This window comes from Salmo salar, chromosome ssa01, assembly GCF_905237065.1.
Source record: "Salmo salar chromosome ssa01, Ssal_v3.1, whole genome shotgun sequence".
Lineage (NCBI taxonomy): Eukaryota > Metazoa > Chordata > Actinopteri > Salmoniformes > Salmonidae > Salmo > Salmo salar.
This window is the reverse complement of record NC_059442.1, coordinates 131,946,868-131,964,865: the sequence shown is the minus strand read 5'-3', so window position 1 is coordinate 131,964,865 and position 17,998 is coordinate 131,946,868. Positions and strand designations below refer to the sequence as shown.

The 17,998-nt window shown below is 43.8% G+C and overlaps 1 protein-coding gene across 3 annotated transcripts in view; it reads left to right on the top strand.

Annotated features, from left to right (window-relative positions):
* Positions 1 to 12,037, top strand: part of LOC106563815 (rapamycin-insensitive companion of mTOR) — a 26,081-nt gene extending 14,044 nt beyond the window's left edge. For all 3 annotated transcript variants that reach the window (XM_014129707.2, XM_014129720.2, XM_014129714.2), the window contains exons 23-37: positions 125 to 289; positions 442 to 518; positions 604 to 682; positions 794 to 991; positions 1,098 to 1,190; positions 1,337 to 1,443; positions 1,567 to 1,805; positions 2,060 to 3,143; positions 6,846 to 7,023; positions 7,229 to 7,313; positions 7,496 to 7,690; positions 8,407 to 8,565; positions 8,691 to 8,814; positions 8,893 to 9,031; positions 9,097 to 12,037. In XM_014129707.2, the coding sequence (XP_013985182.2) occupies positions 125 to 289; positions 442 to 518; positions 604 to 682; positions 794 to 991; positions 1,098 to 1,190; positions 1,337 to 1,443; positions 1,567 to 1,805; positions 2,060 to 3,143; positions 6,846 to 7,023; positions 7,229 to 7,313; positions 7,496 to 7,690; positions 8,407 to 8,565; positions 8,691 to 8,814; positions 8,893 to 9,031; positions 9,097 to 9,171 (2,997 nt within the window). In that variant the 3' untranslated portion in view covers positions 9,172 to 12,037. The remainder of the gene's footprint in view (positions 1 to 124; positions 290 to 441; positions 519 to 603; positions 683 to 793; positions 992 to 1,097; positions 1,191 to 1,336; positions 1,444 to 1,566; positions 1,806 to 2,059; positions 3,144 to 6,845; positions 7,024 to 7,228; positions 7,314 to 7,495; positions 7,691 to 8,406; positions 8,566 to 8,690; positions 8,815 to 8,892; positions 9,032 to 9,096) is intronic.
* Positions 12,038 to 17,998: the final 5,961 nt, after the last annotated feature.

The window sequence follows — 17,998 nt, the reverse complement described above, 5'->3', positions numbered from 1 at the left end:
ACGTCGCCGTGACATCGGCAACAAGTGTGATGGGGGATTTCTATTGAAGAAGCAGTTTTAGTCGATCTTCATACTGTCTTTGTCTCTAGCCTGTCCTCTTCTGCCCTCTGTTGGTGTACCACAGAACTGCAGGTTGTATGCCACTAAACACCTGCGGGTGCTGCTGCGCGCCAACGTGGAGTTCTTCAGTAATTGGGGCATCGAGCTCCTGGTCACCCAGCTCCACGACCGCAACAAGAGTATCTCCATGGAGGCGCTGGACATACTGGATGAGGCCTGCGAGGACAAGGTGAGGAATGAGGGACCTGAGTTTCTGTTGCGGTGTCTTGCTATGTCATCCCTGGTCACTGCTGTACTTTACCGTCTGTAATTTAGTTTAATCCAGTAGTTTTTGACTCCGGTAGTGTGTTAGCTGAGATGTGTTTTTTTGTTGTTCCTCAGGCAAACCTCCATGCTCTGATCCAGATGAAGCCAGCTCTCACACACCTGGGGGACAAGGGGGTCCTGCTGCTGCTACGGTAAGCTGCTGGGAGAAAACGCTGCTGCTATTTGTAGTCTGTATTAGGTCCTTTTGTCTCTAACCTCTGTCATTCTTATCTCCAGGTTCTTGTCCATTCCAAAGGGCTTCTCCTACCTCAATGAGAGGGGCTACGTCACCAAGCAGCTAGAGAAATGGCAGAAGGTACATTCATACTCCAGCAAACAATGTAATAAATGATGAGTTGCATCTTTTGGCTGTCGCATGAGAGCATCAAAACCTGGTCGAGTTTTTATGTCTTCGTATGTTTTGTAGGAGTATAACCTGAAATATGTGGACATGATCGAGGAGCAGCTGAACGAGGCTCTCACCACGTACCGTAAACCTGTCGACGGAGACAACTATGTACGTCGAAGCAACCAAAGGTTACAGAGGCCAAATGTTTATCTTCCTGTGCATCTGTATGGCCAGCTTGTCCATGACAAGACAGGCTGCCATCTACTGGAAGTCCAGGTAACTGCAGCTAGTTGAACCACCCACTATTACACTGGTCAAGTAGCAATTAGGCCTACAGGCATAATGCGTTTAATACTATTTTAGTTTCTTACTTTCTCTTTAGAATGTGGTTCCTGACCTAAGCTACACTGTTCGCTCCCCGATGCTGGACAAGTGGGAGGGCATTAAACAGCTTAAGGCAGCACTTTGGGCCTTGGTCAGTATAATTAAGAATGACTAACTACCACATCTATTTTCATCTGAGGAGTTCCACAATTATGTGCCAATTATTGACATGATTCGCCCGTGAAATCGTTTTCCTAATAACATGAGAATTAATGTTTTTAAACGGTTTGCTTCCAGGGTAACATAGGTTCGTCAAACTGGGGGTTGAACCTCCTGCAAGAGGAAGGGGTGATCCCTGACATAGTGGTTCTGGCTCTGCACTGTGAGGTTCTCTCCGTCAGAGGGTAAGACGTATTCATATGTGAAACTCTCATATTGAAGGTGCTTCTAGTGAAGCAACATGCTTGTGCTGTCCCATAAGAATACTCTCTGTCCAGGACCTTTCTGTAATGTCTGACTCTGTGTAGGACCTGTCTGTACGTGTTGGGGCTGATCTCGAAGACGCGTCAGGGCTGTGACATGCTGAAGCAGCACGGCTGGGACGCTGTGAGACACAGCCGCCGGACGTTGTGGCCCGTTGTCCCTGATGACATGGAGCCCCACCCCAACCCCCCCAGCCTGCTGTCCTCTGTCCCCTCCAGCCTCAGCCTCGCCTCTGACTCCACCAGCTCCATGCACAACAGTGAGAGTGACTCCACACAGCCCAGTAAGTCTCTAGTCATCATTGTACAACTAGTTATAATTCATTTATCTCCAAATGTTTACCCCAAAATATCAAGTACATTTTATTTAAAATATATATTCTTATTATTTTAATAAATACTTTCTTAACCCTTTTTTTCTTAACTGCATTGTTGGTTAACTGCTTGTAAGCATTTCACGGTAAGGCCTACACCTGTTATATTCGGTGCATGTGACAAATACAATTTGATTTGATTAACCGTGAATGGTCACTTCCAGGTATGTACATCATGGACGATGAGAGGCTGGAGAACTGTGACCTGTCGGACGATCCTCCTATGTACATGAGACCCAAGTACAAAGACCGCAGCCCCTTCACCCTCCTGGCCTCCAGCCGCTTCCGCAACCGCCTCCTCCACTCCCTGTCGCTGTCTGGGAAGAAGCTCCGCAGCAACAGCGACCCCAAGGGCATTCCCAGGGGCCGCAGAGGAGGGGTGGAGGGGCAACAGGGGCGCAAACGCACCGTCACCGAGCCCAGCTACACCTTTGGATCTTCAGACGTCTTCCCAATCTATAATGACAGCCACCTGCCCAAAAGCCCCTCTGTCAACCTAGAAACTTCCTTTGTGGGCAGCAAGGCATCTGAGAACCGGGGCAGCACCCCCAGCATTGGGGAGGGGAGGTTGCCAGGCCGGTCAGTGGCGGTAGGAGGGTCAGGGGTGGGTGAGAACCAGAGAGAGCAGGCTAGCCGGGAGCGCCTAGTCGGGTATGGCGGGGGGGCTCAGTTTAAATCGCGCAGTCAGAGCTTCAACACGGACACGACCACCAGCGGCATCAGCTCTATGAGCTCCAGCCCCTCCAGGGAGACCCTGCCCTCCACCATCGACACGGACGGTGTCAGCCTCAACAGTGTGATCAGCGCCCAGACCATCCAGACCCTGACCTCCCTCACCCCCCAGCCCCACACCGCCCAGCCCCACACCGCCCACCTCTCCTCCCTGTCCAAATCCAGTTCTGCCTCCCTTGTGCCCCCTGGCTCCTCCCACACCCTTCCCCGCCGCGCCCAGTCCCTCAAGTCGCCCTCGTTGACCACCCTGAGCGGCCTAACGGACTGCAGCCTCATGTACTCCAACTCCCGGGACGCGCTGGGCTACGCCACGCTGAAGTACGCAAGTTGTCGTGACACGTACGCCAGTCAGCGTGACGCGCTGGGCTACGCTACGCTGAAGAGGCTGCAGCAGCAGAGGATCCACTCGTCCCTGTCCCACAGCGAGGCTCTGGCTTCCCCAGTCAAAGACATGCTCTTCACCGATACCATCAACATGAAGACTGGCAGCCTGGACTCCAGACTCACCCCAAGGAGGTAACAGACACGCACATACACATAAATCAGGGATGCAAACTTGTCACCTTATGGCGAATTTCCCCGTTTTGAATCCAAAATAAGTGACCTAAGTGATTCGTGTAGATCCGATGAGAAAAGTTTGGATGGGGGGAGGTTTGGATCAGTACTGGCTGTAAGAGAACGAGTGATGCGCGCTTGGAGCAATACTGGCTGCTGCATCCAAGGCTCAGCCAATCGTTTACATATCAACAGAATGCAGCGCAGCACGCGACTGAAGAAAGAAGAGACAACCAATTGACTAGTTACAGCATCAGCGCATGCTCTGGAAAGGCAGCTTGCCAGTTACAGCAGCGATAACGAAGAGGTAACGTTAGGTGAGGAGCCTGACCACGGAGAAGGTGCTGAAGCATTACTTCATGACCTGTAGCCGGAAAAACTACTGGCATTTCGAAAGTTTGAGGTGAGGGAGAAAGTGTGATGGAACAAGTATAAACGTTACCATTGTTAAGTATCTTGTTAGCTGGATCGAATTCTCATTAGCTAGCCAGAGAAATGTTGAGCAACATTAGCCAACTTATCTGTTCAAGTAATTGAGTTTATGGTGTGAAAATTAGCTTGCTAATAAAGTCAGACAGCGAACGTTATGAGAGAATTAGGTGAAAATGAGGCGTTGCTTGTTTAACAAGTGAATTCAGGAATTAAGTGGAGCTGGGCCTGTCTTAAGCTGGATGCCACTATGGAGGTGAAAGGAACACCACACACTTTCCCTCTTTCTCACTTTTGCTGACACATTGTAGAACAGATGTCCACAGGCAGAACGTGTACAATGTAATAATGTGCCGTGTAGCCCAAAGATGTTGTGTTGAACTTGACAGTTACAGGTGTGTGTAAGTGAGGGGGGAATTATACTTGTTTTTACTCAGTGAACGTTATTTTTGCACACATGTAGCCTTGTGCACTTGATTGATGTCTATAGTGGCCACGATAACAGAGCAAAAATAGAATGCCTGTTTGTTTCATTCTATTTCTTAAGATGTTTTTTTCCAATATAAGTGCAATATTTACAGTTGAAGGTTTCTAGGCCTCCTTGCTCACACACGCTTTTTCAGTTCTTCCCACAACTTTTCTATGGGATTGAGGTCAGGGCTTTGTGATGGCCACTCCAATACCTTGACTTTGTTGTCCTTAAGCCATTTTGCCACAACTTTGGAGGTATGCTTGGGGTCATTGTCCATTTGGAAGACCCATTTGCAACCAAGCTTTAACTTCCTGACTGATGTCTTGAGATGTTGCTTCAATATATCCACATCATTTTCCATCCTCATGATGCCATCTATTTTGTGAAGTGCACCAGTCCCTCCTGCAGACAAGCACCCCCACAACATGATGGTGCCACCCCCATGCTTCACGGTTGGGATGGTGTTCTTCGGCTTGCAAGCCTCCCCCTTTTTCCTCCAAACATAACGATGGTCATTATGGCCAAACAGTTATATTTTTGTTTCATCAGACCAGAGGACATTTCTCCAAAAAGTACGATCTTTGTCCCCATGTGCAGTTGCAAACTGTAGTCTGGCTTTTTTATGGCGGTTTTGGAGCAGTGGATTCTTCCTTGCTGAGCGGCCTTTCAGGTTATGTCGATGTAGGATTCGTTTTACTGTGGATATAGATACTTTTGTACCTGTTTCCTCCAGCATCTTCACAAGGTCCTTGGCTGTTGTTCTGGGATTGATTTGCACTTTTCGCACCAAAGTATGTTCATCTCTAGGAGACAGAACACGTCTCCTTCCTGAGCGGTATGACGGCTGCGTGGTCCCATGGTGTTTATACTTGCGTACTATTGTTTGTACAGATGAACGTGGTACCTTAAGGCGTTTGGAAATTGCTCCCAAGCATGAACCAGACTTGTGGAGGTCTACAATCTTGGTCTTGGCTGATTTGTTTTGATTTTCCCATAATGTCAAGCAAAGAGGCACTGAGTGTGAATACATGCAAAGTTTCACCCCCAATTGACTCAAATGATGTCAATTAGCCTCAGAAGCTTCTAAAGCCATGACATAATTTTCTGGAATTTTCCAAGCTGTTTAAAGGCACAGTCAACTTTGTGTATATACACTTCTGACCCAGTGGAATTGTGATACAGTGAAATAATCTGTCTGTAAACAATTGTTGGAAAAATTACTTGTGTCATGCACAAAGTAGATGTCCTAACCGACTTGCCAAAACTATAGTTTGTTAACAACAAATTTGTGGAGTGGTTGAAAATCGTGTTTTAATGACTCCAACCTAAGTGTATGTAAACTTCCGACTTCAACTGTATGTGTGTGGTCACAAGCGTTCTATTATAAAGGCTCTAACTGCAATATTAGTGTATTGTTTTTTTCATTTGCACTAAAGTCTAGGCAACAACATTGGATTGCTTTCTTTACATTTTTCACCTGTGAGTTAGGTTCATATTAACCACTTTTTATTTTACACACAGAGACTGATCATGTAGATCATATTCTTTGTTTTAATTAGTTAAAACCTGCATTTCTCCCTTGCAGGGATTTTTTTTTGCATGTTTCAGTGGGAGAAAAAAGTGTCACATTTTTGGGCCCTTCAGCAGTTTGCATCCCTGATAAATACACCTACACACATTCGAACATATGGCTCCACTCACTCAGTCCCCCTCAAATTGACCACACACACACACACTCCCTTAGGAACTATTTTCCTAGAATCTACCACGACTAATACTACTTCTCGGAATACTCCCGTCTCTCTCATGACAAGATCAACAGTTTGACCTCTGCTTTGGCTTGAATGAATGTTCCAATTACTTCTGGAATCTGCTGAAATGTACCAGGAGCTTTGTTGAAACCAAAATAATGAGTAATTCCATTTTTTTTGGTCCACTCCCTCAGTAGACATAACATCCCATCACCGGAATCATGTTCTTAAACAACTGTATCCGAATCATGTTAAACAACTGTATCTGATGACAGATCTTTGGTAAAGTGGTGTCTCTTCAGCCCTCAGCAGCCCTCCCCCAATGGGAGTAACATGCTGTGTGTGTGCTGTTTCTGATGGTCCCTTTTTCAGTAGGTGCTCAGTTAAAAGGTTTGGCTGTTTGGGTCACGGTGGGCCAGCTGGGTCCAGTCGCAGGCCTGTCAGAGCCCTCCTTCCACGGTGCGTGGACAGACATCTTAACAGGCGTTAGCTCACCCCTCCCTCCCTCTCCTTTATTGGATGTTCCTTATTTGACACCATAGAGGAAGCGCTAAGCTGCAACACCCCGTCCCCCATGTCCACCCTTGGCATCAACTTTATTGTGCCCCTTCTATGGTAGCAAGATTCCAGTAACTTCCCCAAAATTCACAGGTTTTCCAGAAATCCTGTGAATTTTGGGTAAGTTACAGAAATGTTGTAACCCTAGGCCCTTCTGAGCCCTGCTGTGGTCATTTGAGTAGATGTGACTCCGCTGTTCCTACATCCTAAATGTTAATCTATATTATGGTGTGGGAAGTCTAGCCCTCCTTTTTTTCCTGACCCATGTCCCTGACTGAGGCAACCAACTGCTGATTGCATGTAGAAAGTCAAGTCAAACCTACCTCATGTTTGCGTTGTTCTTTAAGTACAGTCTTGTCTCTTTTACTCAGTCTTGATCTCGCTTTCTCCCCACCCCATCACACTACCTGTCCTGCCTCCTAACTCACTGTATCCCTCTCTCTCCATCTCTAGGTTCCTGAAGGCTCTGAGTTTTGCCTCTCTGGATAAGGAGGATCTGCTGAGCCCCATCAGCCAGACAACTCTACAGCGGTCCTCCTCAGTGAGATCCATGGTGTCCAGTGCCACCTATGGCAGCTCTGATGACTTCATCGGCCTGGCACTGCCTGTGGACATCAACAACATGTTCCAGGTAGTGACCATCGTTTGACCCCTCTCTCTGAACCCAGATGCACTGAACCCTCTGGCCCACTCCACTCCCCATCTCATCCCACTCTGCCCCCTCATCTGTCAATTTAACTTTTACTCTAGATATTTTACCAAAGAAATGGAGGTTGTTTATATATTTAAGGATAAAGCTGTGTGTGTTGCTAACTGTAGTATCATTTGTTTCCTAGATAAAAGAAACACCGTATTTCCAGAAGAGAACCAGCCCGCCCTCTGAGGACAGATCTGCCAAATTCTTCTCTGGAGACTCAGATGGTAAGAAATAGCCCAGGGTCAACACAATCTCTTTCCTTCAGTAAGGAGTTGTATAGCACTGAGCTTAGCACGGGGGGGCATCATGGCTCTGCTTGAGATAAGAGGCCCGCTCAGGACCAACAGGCTTGAATAAAAAGGGTAAATGTATGATCGTGTGGGTGTGTGTGTGCTCCTTCCCCCAGGTCCCAGCCCTCACTCCCGGCATGCTGTGCTCCGCTCCCAGCTGAGCATCACAGAGCTGATGGGGGTGAGCCGTGCAGAGCAGCAGCAGCTACTGGGCTCAGAGGAGACTGGTCTACAGGAACACAACGACGATAACTGCCTCTACTGCACTGGGCTGACTGTGCTTGGCTTCAGCGCATCCGACAGCCACCCAGGTCAGCTGCAGATACATTATATTTGTACTGAACAAAAATATCAACACAACATGTAAAGTGTTGGTTTCATGAGCTGAAATAAAAGATCCCAGAAATGTTCCATAGGCACAAAAAGCTTATTCCTCTCAAATCTTGTGCACAAATTTGTTTACATCCCTGTTAGTGAGAATTTCTTCTTTGCCAAGATCATCCATCTGACATGTGGCATATCAAGAAGCTGATTAAACAGCATGATCATTACACAGGTGCCCTTTATGCTGGGGACAATAAAAGGCTACTCTAAAATGTGCTGTTTTGCCACACAACACAATGCCGCAGATGCACTCGGCATGCTGACTGCAGCAATGTCCACCAGAGCTGTTGGCAGAGAATGAAATGTTAATTTCTCGACCGTATGTGACCTCCAACGTTGTTTTAGAGAATATGTCAGTAGATCCAACAGGGCGTTGTGTGGGCGAGCGGTTATTCCCAGTCTTGTGAAATCCATAGATGAGGGCTTATTGAAATAAATTACACTTATTTCCTCATATGAACTGTAACTCAGAGAAAAATTCTTGAAATTGTTGTATGTTGCGTTTATATTTTTGTTCAGTGTGTATATAGAACATTGTGCTGTTTATCAATTTGTGTTTTTGCTTCCTTGTAATCTTTTTACTTATTATATTAGCAGTCTGCAACCAATAAACAACTTAATTGAATTCTCCTTTCTCCCTCAGACTTGACGGAAGACCACCCTTTCTCGGAGTGGTGCAGTCCACCTGTGCAGAATCACTTGGAGGTCATGGCCCAAACCAAACTGTCAGGGGTGTCTGGGTGCAATGATGCTATGTCCCAGGACTCCCCAGGAAGCACCCGCAGCACTGAACTGGTTTTGGGTAAGTGTTTAAAAATATATATTTTCTCTCATACAATGCTTTTCTCACAAGCGAAGGGTTATTTAGTTTGTTGAAGAGGAATGGACTAACCATCCTGGCTATCTGTGGTCTCTCTCCCCCCTCAGGAGTGAAGTCCATCCCAGAGGATGCTCCGGCCGGCAGGGTTCTCCTCAGGAAGGAGGTCCTGCGTCTGGTGGTCAACCTCAGCTCCTCTGTGGGGACCAAAGGCCACGAGACTAACCTGCTAACGTAAGACACACACACATTCCTTTCACTACACACACACTCAAACCGAGGTTGATATCCCTGTGTCTGTTGTCTTGACAGGATCAAGGAGAAGTTCCCCTATGCATTCGATGACATTTGTCTCTACTCTGAGGTGTCCTACCTGCTGGCCCACTGCATGTTCCGTCTGTCGGCACGCCGCTTCATCCAGGAGCTCTTCCAGGACGTGCCATTTATCCCGGTAAACGCACACATTCATAACAATACATGTTGACTGGCTTCTATTGACCTCTGTCTCTTCTTCAGATGTACGAAGAGGCAGAGAGCATCCTCTCCATGCCGCCAAAGAACGGACCGACCGACCCTCCTGCTGAGCCTTGAGTCATCCTCTGTCTTCCCTCTCGCAGCCAGTCAAACCCTGAGTCACACACAGACACACAGACACACAAAACACACCCCCCCCCCAGTCAAAACCTGAGTCACCACTACTGATCTACCAGTCACACCCCCGCCCAGTCAAACAGTCACCAACACTGCTCTTCCAGTCACACACCACCCCCCACCCCCCTGAACTTCGTATCCCTTAACTTTCAGTCAAACCCCACCCCTGACTTGAGTCAACACTAACCACTGAACCACCCCCACATCCTCCCTTAATTCTCCATACCAGAGTGCACTGTATGTCCTCCTAGGATTTGGACACAAATGGAGAGAAGAGAAAATGGAGAGAAGAAATATGCTCTTCCTATTGACTTTAAGATCTGATGGATGGATAACCCAGGATGAACAAACATACATGTTTTATCTGACCAAATGATAACAGATGAGCATTTTATTTTATTTGTATTTTTTTTTTTTTAAGCTCATATTTCGAAATTCATCACCAACTGAACTTGGATCACAATCACATCCAAAATGGCATAATACAAAAATGTAAAACGGTCCATCATTTCTGAGGGCTTCCTCAGTTTTTCTAAGTATATGACTGCAGCCCAACCACTTATATGAAATAACTTAGCGTGTTGTTTTTAGCTCAGCTTCTCCCAAAGTGGATCCACTGACTTTGACTAAAACACTGAAGAGGACGGGTTCCTCTGCATAACACTAAAACCTCTCCGCATCTGGAGAGAGGACCGTGACGTTGTGAATATCCATATGTCTATTCATTGTACCTGAACCAAGAACAGTGAAGGAGATTAGTGCTGAAAAGGCTTTTGGTATTGCTCTATTCAATGACTGCAGATAGAGGTAGGCTAGATGATCAGTCACTGGTCAGTCACAGCATTCATGCCAAGAACTGAACAACTACATGTAGGAGTGAAATCTACCAAATGATTGCCATTGAACATCGGTCTGTGTGTTTCAGCACAGAGGAGTTATTTACGGTCAGTTATTGAACTGATGTTTGAAACCAAGGCTGCATGCATTATTGTTTGTTACCCAGCTATTTAAACCCTAAAGTAAAAGCACAGGGTTAGGACATTAGATTTGGTGCTCGTCAAGGTGAAAGAAGACACGTAGGTGACTGTACGGTAGTGTTTATGTAGTCATGTTAGCACATGCTTGACTGCTCCTTTTTCTGCCGTGAAATTCCCCAGAACATGGTCCATGAAAACGGTCACTACTTGATGGCCAAGGAGAATTGCTGCTTCAGTATTGGGCAGAAGTCATTTGCCATTCCAGTCAGTTGCCATTCCTTGGGAGATGCTGTCTGCTTGTCCTCATTCCGGTAAAACTGGAGAATAATGAAACTGGAGCAAACATCTTTAAGTGGAGAGCAGGGCCTGCCGGAACATGTGCAATAAGAAAGAACACTGATTTCATTTGAAAACTCTGCCAATGACAGCCACATCTGTTATCCAGGAATCTATCTACCTTTGTGAATTGATGAGGGTTTAAAACATTTCAATATGGGATTGTACTGGTGTTTTTTGCTATGCAAGATGAGTAATGGGGTTTAATGTTGTACTATTTCAGCTTTTGTTAAAGTTTTGTTTAGGCAGCTGAAATGACATTGCCTTGTTTTTTGGAATGCTCTGACATGAGACATGACTTTTTTTACTTCTAATATAAATGAAAAGTAAATCATACTGGCCCTAATTATAGCTTAATTAATTGATAAATATGTTGTGAAAATGATAAGCAACCAATGTGAAGGCCACAATCTACCTATGCCTGTTGTAGAGAGAAGAGCCTGTCAAAAGCACCTGCTTGGTTTTAGAGTGCTGAGGTGGAGCTTGGGTGGTTTGGGTTAGCTGTTAGCTGTTGTGTTGTTTAGTAACTATTTTAAAGAAATGGTGGTTACCATTGTGTTCGTTTCCAACCTGCCTTGAACATTCACTTTGACTGACGATGCTACTTCTACTGCTGCACTGTTTGTACTGACTCATTCAACAACATGCACTTATAATTGACTCAATGGAAATGTTTAGTCCTACTGTTTATAATGGTCTTGGTTAGTTAAGTGATGAAGTGGTTAGAGAAATGGACTGGTGAAAAGAGGATTGGGGTGCAGTTCAATTGCACTGAGCAATCAATATTCCTCTGTATAAATGCACTGTGTTGAAAACATAAGTCCTCTGCAAGTGGAGAATTCTATAGTTGCAGTCCAATGTGCATGTTTGATCACTACTCTAAATTAAAAAGAAATGGGGACATTTTAATTTAGCAGATTCCTCTATTCCATCGTAGATCTTACTTTTGCATTCATTCTAAGCTCACCTTTTCAACTAAATGCAAATTCTAAATAGATAGAATGTTACATTTCATAGAAGGTTTTAACATTAAACAGATGTTTCAGATAGATATTGAATAAGGTCAATTATTTGGGAACATAGTTGTACAAGTTCTGTTATGGACCAAAAAGCCAAACTGACTTAACTAGTTGGAATTGTTCTCTAGCAATTGGAACAGGAAGTAATAAGTTCAATATTTAACTGCTGTGTGCATTGAGACATTTGAAAAAATGTGCCCCTTATTCTTAATGTGTTGTAAGTTGACTTTTTCTGAGCCTCTCTAAAGCACTGTATGGAGATCTGAAAACAAATCCTTTTATATACCTGTACCGTTTAGGAACAAAGAGACAAAGATACGTCTTTCCTTAAGAGAAAACATTTAACACTTAAGAAGCTGTATGACTTTTTTTGCCCAATTTGTGGTTTCTATGTTTTTGGCATTATATGGGCCATTAGAATAAATCTTAATAAAGGGATGCATATTGATAATAAAAACAGACATCAACTGCTCACTTATGTCACTATTTTTGTGTAGATGTGTCTTTATGATGGATTGTCCAAAAACAGTATTCAATCCAAAACCATAAACTAGTTTTCCATCCAATTGGTGAGATTTTCATGCAACTATTCAAAGATTCCATCATTAACAAGAAGCAATAAAACTGCCCTTCTTTAGACTAGTTGAGTATCTGGGGCATCAGCATTTGTGGGTTCAATTACAGGCTCAAAAGGGACAGAAACAAAGCCTTTCTTCTGAAACTCGTCAGTCTATTCTTGTTCTGAGAAATGAAGGCTAGAAATTTCCAAGAAACTAAAGATCTCGTACAATGCTGTGTACTTCTCCCTTCACAGAACAGCGCAAACTGGCTCTAACTTGAATAGAAAGAGGAGTGGGAGGCCCCGGTGCACAACTGTGCAAAGGGGACAATTACATTAGAGTATCTAGTTTAAGAAAGAGATGCCTCACAAGTCCTCAACTGGCAGCTTCATTAAATAGTACCCGCAAAACACCAGTCTCAACGTCAACAGTGAAGAGGCGACTCTGGGATGCTGTGCTGGGCTTCTAGGCAGAGTTCCTCTGTCCAGTGTCTATTCTTTTGCCCATCTTAATCTTTTCTTTTTATTGGCCAGAATAAGATATGGCTTTTTCTTTGCAACTGCCCAGAAGGCCAGCATCCCGAAGTTTACCATTAAAAAGTACCATAGTGATTGCGTGTCCATATAGCTGTACCATGGTATTTTCTGTACCATATATCTCCACTATTCCACCCACTAAAGCCCCTCCCAATCTCAAGTTGGGTTGTCATCCCAGTGACCGGCAGGCCAGTCCCCTCCCCCCCCGGATCCCTAGCCCCCCCCCCGAGAGGCCAGGACCCATCCAGTTCCACCCACAGAACAGAAGCAGATCAACCTCTAAAAGCATTTCCAATGCTCTCACCCCAATTTGCTTTATGTATAGCTATTTATTTTTAAACTCTTAATTTCCATCATAATAATGTCAACAGTTCATGCAAAGGATTGTTTCCTATAACCAGGATTGCCATTGCATTTTTGTCAGGCAATTATTATTTGAGCAAACAATTGTGATTAATCCTATATTGTCCCTAGCATCCTTACCCCCTAGCAACAGATGTTGGATACACACTCAACCCCTTTCCACCACATTTTTTATTTAACTAGGCAAGTCTGTTAAGAACAAATTCTTATTTACAATGACAGCCTAGGAACAGTGGGTTAACTGCCTTGTTCAGGGGCAGAACTACAGATTTTTACCTTGTCAGCTCAGGGATTCAATCTAGCAACCTTTCAGTTATTAGTCCAATGCTCTAACCACTAGGCTACCTGCCACCGCACTTTCAACCCTAAGCTCAGATGCTCAATGGTTGTTACATCCCAGAGCCCAACTCAAGAAAGGACTTGATTTAAGAATGCATATTGTCGGGGCAAAAATTGCAAATTTTGTTATCCACGATCTTTATGAGCCTTAAACCTGTAAATTCCCACTGTCTAAGAAGAAGCTGGTATTTTTCCACTCTGCCTGTCTTAAGCTGTGTGACCAAGTTGAACAAAGGGCCTCAGAGTGACCACATTGTCTCAGTTCATCCTGTTCTTCTCATATCTTTCAAGGGCACAGCTGTGTGGAGATATGTGAACAGAGAGGAGTAACTGAACTAACGTTATCACTTCTTTGTGCGCTATGACCTCACACAGTTGATACATCTGACCTCACACATCTGATACATCGGACCACAAGAAGAAAACAAGATAGCTTAGGATGTCTTGATCTGCCGGGAAGTGGTGGAACCAACCAACTAAGCAGTTATGGTGTCTACATAAAACGCCTTGCGTTTCTGTACTAGTCGAGCACTCAATCGATTCACCCTGTATGTGTGAGTTGTATTGACCTGCTCCCTCGTTAAGACTTTAAAGTGTTTGATTGTTTGAAGAATTATCCAAGTCATTCCTGATTCTTTAGAATTTCCACGACATTCTACAGTTACAGCTGTTTGAGAAAGCATGCGAGATTGAGCAAAATTGGCAAAAATGGGGAGATTTGATTAACCACTGTCAAGTCCTAGGTGATGGAGATTGGATGCACCCCCTTCCCCTGAAACACACCCAAGCATCTCTGAGCAGTCAGACCTTTGATTTCTTTGTGCCACCAGGGTCACAATAGTATGTCCCCTCTGATTGTCTGAGTGTGACCCCCTTCCCATGGGCTACTGCAGCCAGTGTTGCCAGCACTGATACCCCCTGCGTGGGGGTACCCCACCGGAATCCATGAAAAATAAACCCATGAATTCAGAAATGTTTTAATGGAGGTCAATGAGTGTCAAATATGGTCAACAAGAAATATAATGGCTAATTTGCTACGTGAGGCTTATTTGATCTGATAGAAGTTTCATAATGGTTAGATTGTTACAAAAGGTGGTGACAGCGAACTTCATGACCTTTGATCAGATGATTTTTGCGAAGTTCATGAATGAACATGTAGGCACAAGTCGGACAATTTGTATCCCTATAATGTAACACTTTGAAAAGGCCGTAACCACTCGTCAGAAGTGATCCGCTCAAACGCGCCCGTTGTCTGTTGACATTTAGGGTGAATTCAGATAAAGTGGGACATCATATAAACTGGGACGGCTTAATACTGATATTTATTTCTTGTTACTACGCCCTTGCAGAGAAACCACATCACTTCATTGGTGTAACAGAGGGGGGGCAGCACAACTTCAAACAGGAAGCTCACCCCATAAGATCAGTGACATAGCTATTTGTGTTTTGATGTTTTTAAGCTTATAAAATGTCAAAATGCTGTAATTGTTTCACGCTTTACCAACCGTAGCTAGCTAAAATAGGACAGCGGTGAAACTAGGACAAAGTGGGACAGTCTTCTAGGCTTTTCCAATGAAGGAAGGATATCCAGCTTACATTAGGGACCACCTGTATGTATGTTAGGCAGGGCTCTGGTTCTTGTAGTACTGTTATCCTGTTCATTTTTGGACACAAATGGCACCAAGCAGAACTATAGTAAGGTAAATTCAGGAAAAAAAGTGGGACACCTTGCATTTCCGTGTTCTGTAACCTCTTTCGACAACTATCCAACATAGCACAACAAATGATACATTTCTGAAATCCTCAAGAGCTTTCATAATCACACAAAATGGAATTGGGGTACAATTAGAACTACAGTACCTTGAGAAATTATTCACACCCCACGACTTACCATTTTGTTGTGTTACAGCCTGAATTTAACATTTAGATTTGTTGTCATTGGCCAACACACAATAATACCCCATAATGTCAGAGGAATTATGTTTTTCGAATTTGTAAAAATTAATCATGTAAAGCTGAAATGTATTGAGTCAATAAGTATTCAACCCATTTATGGCACGCCTAAATAAGTTCAGGAGTAAAATGTGCTAAATAAATTCAGGAGTAAAATGTGCTTAACAAGTCACAAGTTGCATGGACTGTGTGCAATAGTTTCTCACAATTTTTTAATGACTGCCTCATCTCTGTACCCCACACATACAATTGTTTGTGAGGTTCCTCGGGGAGGTTTTACAATGCCTCGCACATAAGGGCACCTATTGGCAGTAAAAAAAACAGACCTTCAATATCTCTTTGAGCATGGGCTAGTTATTAATTATACTTTGGATGGTGTATCAATGCACCCAATCACTACAAAGAGATAGAGGCGTCCTTCCTAACTTAGTTGCTGGAGAGGAAGGAAACCGCTGAGGGATTTCACCATGTGGCCAATGGTGACTTTAAAAACAGTTTGAGTTTAATGGCTGTGATAGGAGAAAACTGAGGATGGCTCAACATTGTAGTTACTCCACAATACTAACCTAATAAATAACATGCATCCTGTTTGCAACAAGGCACTATAGTAGACTTTTGTTTTACTTCAATGCAGCTTTTGACATGATCTATCACGCAGGTACAGGACGGCAGGCAGGCTCAGGTTTGTAATCAGGTCAGAGTCAGGCAGGTACATGACGGCAGGCAGGCTCGGGGTCAGGGCAGGCAGAACGGTCAGAACCAGGAACGACTAAGAAACAGAACTTAACACGGGAAAGCACCCTGGTAAGACAAGACAAACTGGCAACAGACAGAAAGCAGGTATAAATACACAGGGGATAATGGGGAAGATGGGCAACACCTTGAGGGGGTGGAGACAAGCATAAAGACAGGTGAAACAGATCAGGGTGTGACAGTATCATAGTCTGCTGATGGAAAAACATATGCGTTTCGGCTTTACACCCCCCTGCTATATTTAATGGAAGCCTCTCCAACAATCCTGGTAGAATCAGGAATTCCCCAGGGCAGCTGTCTAGGCACCTTTTTCAATCTTTACTAATGACATGCCACTGACTTTGCGTAAAGCCAGTGTGTATGTATGCGGATGATTTAACACTATACACGTCAGCTACTACAGCGAATTAAATCCCTGCAACATTTAAAAGTATTTAGGACCAACTGCAGCTCTAAAACTGAAAGCATTGTATTTGGGAAAAATCATTCACTAACCCTATATCTTGTACAATTCACACACGGTCGTCCCTACTGCCTCTGGCCTGGCGGACTCACTAAACACAAATGCATCTTTTGGAAATAATCTGAGTGTTGGAATGTGCCCCTGGCTATCCGTACATTTTTAAAACAAGACAATGGTGCTGTCTGCTTTGCTTAATATAATTAATTTTAAGTGATTTACACTTTTGATACTTAAGTATATTTAAAACCAAATACTTTTACTCAAGTAGTATTTACTGGCTGACTTTCACATAAATAAATCTATACTTTTACTCAAGACAATTGGGTACTTTTTCCCCACAACAGTGTTTTGACTGATTTCATGTCAATGCTAATATTGCTCAAATGCACTAGCTAACCAACTGTAATGATCTATTTGAGAGAAAAGTGGTCAATGTATTTGTTTTCAATAAACATTGAAGAAATATAGCTTACATATTGTCCAAATCCTAAGCAGTGGTGTGTATTTATGGATGCCAAGGGAAGCCAGGCTTCCCCTATTATTTGACCAATAAAAAAAAAGAGATTCATTTTTTCATCTGTGTTCATAATTTTCCATCAATTCGCAAGTGGCTGAATCTCACCGGAGAAATCATCGAGCGAGGAAACAGTGCCCCTCTGTCTCAGTATGTGTAGCCCATGTATCTGATGCTGCTTGAACCAAAAGAGTATAACATTTTACCACCATAGCGTATGATTGATGTCAGCAAGAATTTGGCCTCCCTTCATAATTTGTTTTTGCCAATCAGCGATGTGCTGAGCTCAACTGTGGGTTGTCCTGGTGCAGCAAAATGTCATTTTCTGAAATAAATGTCTGTTTCTGGTCAGCTTATGTTGATGTCCTGCAGTAGTTAGCTTGCTAAATCAACCCCTTTCCTCAGCCATGGATGGAGATTTGGACTTAATTCTCTGTACAGGCCAATGACGACGTCGATTCTGATCTAACCATAAATGAATATGTTGTGCCACTGACCTGAGACGATTAAAGTTCAATATGTAGCCTAGTAGGCTCACGTTAACTAGTTCATTGTAGCCCATGCGAGGAACTTAGGCCACCTAGCTAAAATGCTTGCAACTAGCCTATAACAACAAAAACTAAAAGTGTACTCTATGACAGAGCCATAGACTGTTTTGCAAACATGAGAGAAGGATAGCATTGGCTTTCAACTAGTTTACAAGTAGGGAGAGTCAGTTTTACACAGAAATCAGTACCATGGACAGTCACATGATATTTAGCAACATTGATGGAACTAAATTGTTGTTGGTATCTAAGTTTGTTTTTAGTGTATTGTTGATTTGATGCTGTTTACATTTTTAAGTTGAAATGGTGCTGGAATAGTGAAGGCAGTACTCCTGTTGTCTTTGTGCTGACTTGTGGTAACTCTGGTTCTAAATCAGTAGATGTTAAGTAAACTGTCAAAAACATTAAC